This window comes from Hydra vulgaris, chromosome 08 (genome assembly GCF_038396675.1).
Source record: "Hydra vulgaris chromosome 08, alternate assembly HydraT2T_AEP".
NCBI lineage: Eukaryota > Metazoa > Cnidaria > Hydrozoa > Anthoathecata > Hydridae > Hydra > Hydra vulgaris.
This window is the reverse complement of record NC_088927.1, coordinates 23,035,745-23,039,716: the sequence shown is the minus strand read 5'-3', so window position 1 is coordinate 23,039,716 and position 3,972 is coordinate 23,035,745. Positions and strand designations below refer to the sequence as shown.

The 3,972-nt window shown below is 28.1% G+C and overlaps 1 protein-coding gene across 1 annotated transcript; it reads right to left on the bottom strand.

Annotated features, from left to right (window-relative positions):
- Nucleotides 1-1,929: 1,929 nt before the first annotated feature.
- On the bottom strand, nt 1,930-3,697 carry LOC136084236 (uncharacterized). The gene is made up of 4 exons (XM_065804330.1): nt 3,605-3,697; nt 2,839-3,375; nt 2,390-2,554; nt 1,930-2,186 (listed from the first exon to the last, which is right to left on the bottom strand). The coding sequence occupies exons 1-4, from the start codon at nt 3,639-3,641 to the stop codon at nt 1,930-1,932; spliced, it is 996 nt and encodes a 331-aa protein (XP_065660402.1). The 5' UTR covers nt 3,642-3,697.
- Nucleotides 3,698-3,972: the final 275 nt, after the last annotated feature.

Below are 3,972 nucleotides of genomic sequence, written 5' to 3'. Positions count from 1 at the left end.
TTTAAAGTTTTTGCTACATTCAGAATTTAGTAATAAAAAGTATATAAAACATGAGTATCGAAGTTGCTTATTGAAATTTAAGTTATAACTTTTCTCTAGTAGTAGCAGAAACAAAATAATACTTTTTTCTTTAGCATACTCATGCACTTTCAGATTTTTAATCTTTTTTATTCCATTTAATAAATCAAATTAATACCATTATTTATTGAAATGTCATCAACATTGAATTAGCTAGAATACCCTCAACTAAGTGGATAATAAACTTAGTTTAGGATATTCTAGCTAATTCAAACCAGTAAGGCTCAAATAAAAATTACAGTGTGACAACTGCATAGTAACTATATGCACAGGCCAGCACTTAATCAAAGCCCACCATTGGTTGCTTGTAAGACCCTTGCTGAAGTTCATTTTATGGTTTCTGGCAAGTTTTCCAACATAATAAAGGAGCTGTGACTTTCAAAAATTTTCTCCTAAATTTGCCATGTTGCTAGCATAATCAAAAAGTTTTTTCAAGTGCAAATATTGCAGTAGGTTTTCTTCCTAGCTTTGCTCCAATATCAATTTTCCCAGAAATTTGAGAAGTTGCATAAGCTACTTGGTTGAGTTGCATAAGCTTCTTTGAAATCAAACAAGGTAGCACAAAACTTAACAAAAATCAAAAAAATATTTTTGATAGAGACTATTTTAAATACTATTTTTTGGGGGGTTAAGCAAAATATTAGCAACGTGTCTACTTGGTTGTTTTGATTTTGATATAGACTGGTTCTCAGTGTGTTTACTGACTTGAAAGCAACCAAATATAGTAGGAGAAATTGAGTGATGGGTAACATTAAGTTTTTTTTTAAAGTTAACATTTAGTTTTTTTTAAAGATGTTTATAATTTATCTTAAAAAGATTTTTCTGATTGAAAAAAAATTAATTTCTAGCCGGCTGGCCCCTCTAAACATCCTGACCCTGCAGAGGCTGCTTATGCTAGCGTGGGTGCAGATGAGCTGTGAATGATAGTTGATAAAATTAAAGTTTCTTATATTTACTTTTCTTAATTTAACGTATGGGAGACGTCTCCCCTACATGTTTAAAAATGCTTTTGTATGTTATATTGTAAAAGAGTTAAGGTGAGTTTCCACTCATCCGTTATTCTACTGGAACGGGAAAGGGTATGGAAAAATAATCTCGTGAGCATGCGCAGTTTTCCTTTAGGCAAATAAAAACTTTTGTTACGCATGCTCACGTGACTATTTTTTTTTACTTTTCCCAATCCCGTTGAAAAGCGGATGAGTGGAAACTCGCCTTTATACGTAATGTTTTTAACAATTTAATTATCTAAAAATTTTTTTGTTTACAAATGTTTTGTAATATCAATTCTTTATTATATAAAATATCATTTATTAATATCACTTATAATATCATTTTTATACATATGTTTTGTTATATCATTTTTTTATTATATAAAATATCATTTATTAATATCACTTATAATATCATTTGTATACATATGTTTTGTGATATCATTCTTTTATAGTATGAAATCTCATTTATTAATATCACATGTAATACTTGTAATATCATTTTTTTTATTATATGAACAACAATGTCTAACTAAAAAAAAAAAGATCTATATATATTTCTATATTGTTATATATAACATTACCTTCTTAAAGGACAAAGAAGCCGGTTATACATGTAGTGTTTTACTTTGCATGCATATATTGTAAAAAAAAGTACAACAGTTTTAAGCATTTATATATTTAATAAGCACAATTTAAAATTAAAAGAATTTGAAAAAAAATTAGTTATAAATTTAGTTAGTTTTAATATTTAGTCAAAATAGCTGATACAATAACACGATTTAGAATTTAAAATTCAAAAATTGAGCTACAAAGAAAGTTTTTTAAAAGATCTCATTTTGGCTTTGTCTGATGCGATCTTTCATTTTGGCTTTGTCTGGTATAAACCATCGAATAAACAAGCGTTTGATTGCTCGTTAAACTTCAAACCGGCTGGACATATAACACATCCTTGTGTAACACCTTTCCAACAACCAATGTATTGATATGGATTTCCGGCTCCTCCATTTGAAATATTATCCGCAATGTTTCCAGAAAAGTTAGGTCCTTTGTTAGGGCAAGCATCTGGACATGGGTAAGTAGATTGTGGTTTCCATATCTTTGTAGTGTAACAAGAGTCTGAAATGAAATTGCTAAGTGTTCTGAGATTTAAATATAACAATATAAGCATACGGATAAAAATGTGTCAAAAATATTCAACTTTTAATAAGTGTCACGACACCGTGCATTAAGTATATAAGACGTTATGTTTTTCTCAGGTAAAGTTTCATTAAAATTAATTTCATATATAATCTATTTTGTTAGTTAGCAAATCACAATACCTTTTTTTTTGTATAAACATTGGTTGCAAGTTTGACTAAAAAATAAACTTTGAGGCCAGCACGACTGACAAGTTGCGATTCCATTTGAACATTGGACAAAATCGTGTGGATATCCAACTATCTCATAATTTCCATTCGACTTACCAATGCAAAGACTTTTTGGACCTGTATAAATATTTTTTAATTGTTATAAATATTTTTATATACATTATAAACAAACTTAATACCACCAATATATATATATATATATATATATATATATATATATATATATATATATATATATATATATATATATATATATATATATATATATATATATATATATATATATATATATATATATATATATATATATATATATATATATATATATATATATATATATATATATTTATATATATTTGTATATACTTTACAAAAAGAAACAAAACTTTTTATAAGATTACATGGTGGCGCAACGGGTGTAGGTCCTTTTTTTGTTGCAATAGATTCTGAACTGCTTTGAACATCAACAGGTGCTTCTGAACTGCTTTGAACATCAACAGGTGCTTCTGAACTGCTTTGAACATCTACAGGTGCTTCTGAACTGCTTTGAACATCTACAGGTGCTTCTGAACTGGTTTGAACATCTACAGGTGCTTCTGAGCTGCTGCGAACATTTTTAGGTGCTTCTGAACTGCTTTGAACATCTACAGGTGCTTCTGAACTGCTTTGAGCATCTACAGGTGCTTCTGAACTGCTTCGAATATTTACAGGCGCCTTTGAACTGGTTTTAACAACAACAGGTGTATCTGAAACTGCTTCAGTGGGGCTTTCAGTTGTGACAATTTCATTTGAAGTTGTTTCAGTTGATTTACTTGTTGAATCAATTGATGCTGTTGCTATTTCATCTGGTCCTGGTATTGGTTCAGTCACGGCATCTGTTGTTGTTTCTTGTATATCAACTGCGTTTTGTGTTGTTGGAGGAACTTTTTGTGCTGAAACTTTAAAATAATTGAAAATTAAAAATTGTTGGAATAAACAGTTGAAACTTAAAAATGGTTAAAACTTTAAGTTGTTTTATTTTATAGAGTAAATAACATTTACAATAAAAACAGAATGCAAGAAACAAAATTAAATGTTGAAAATTACAAAAATCGAAAACTAGTATACATGAAGTTAAAAAATGCTTTTTCAAAATAAATATTTATAAAAAACAAGTTTAAAAAATACCTGAGCATAAAAGCAAGGCTAACAATATAAAAGACATTTTTTGGATCAAATATATTTTTTTACTTTTTATCAAGTAATTGCTAAAGTTCAAATTAAAACCTTTATTGTTTTAAAATCAGTTGTATCGAAACTAAATATAAAAAAAAAACAGCAGCTTTTATAAACGGACTGAAATGTCCGTTATATAACAAATAATTGACTTTATGGCGACCAAGTAATTATAAAAGTCTCAAATTTATTGCAAATTAATTCTGATCAATTACAAATGAATAACTCTTTGAAATTCCCTATGTGTGAAATCAATTATGATAATTAAAAGGAGATGAGTTCGGCTCCACATTTCTTGTTAAAACCAATTTTTATCCGTA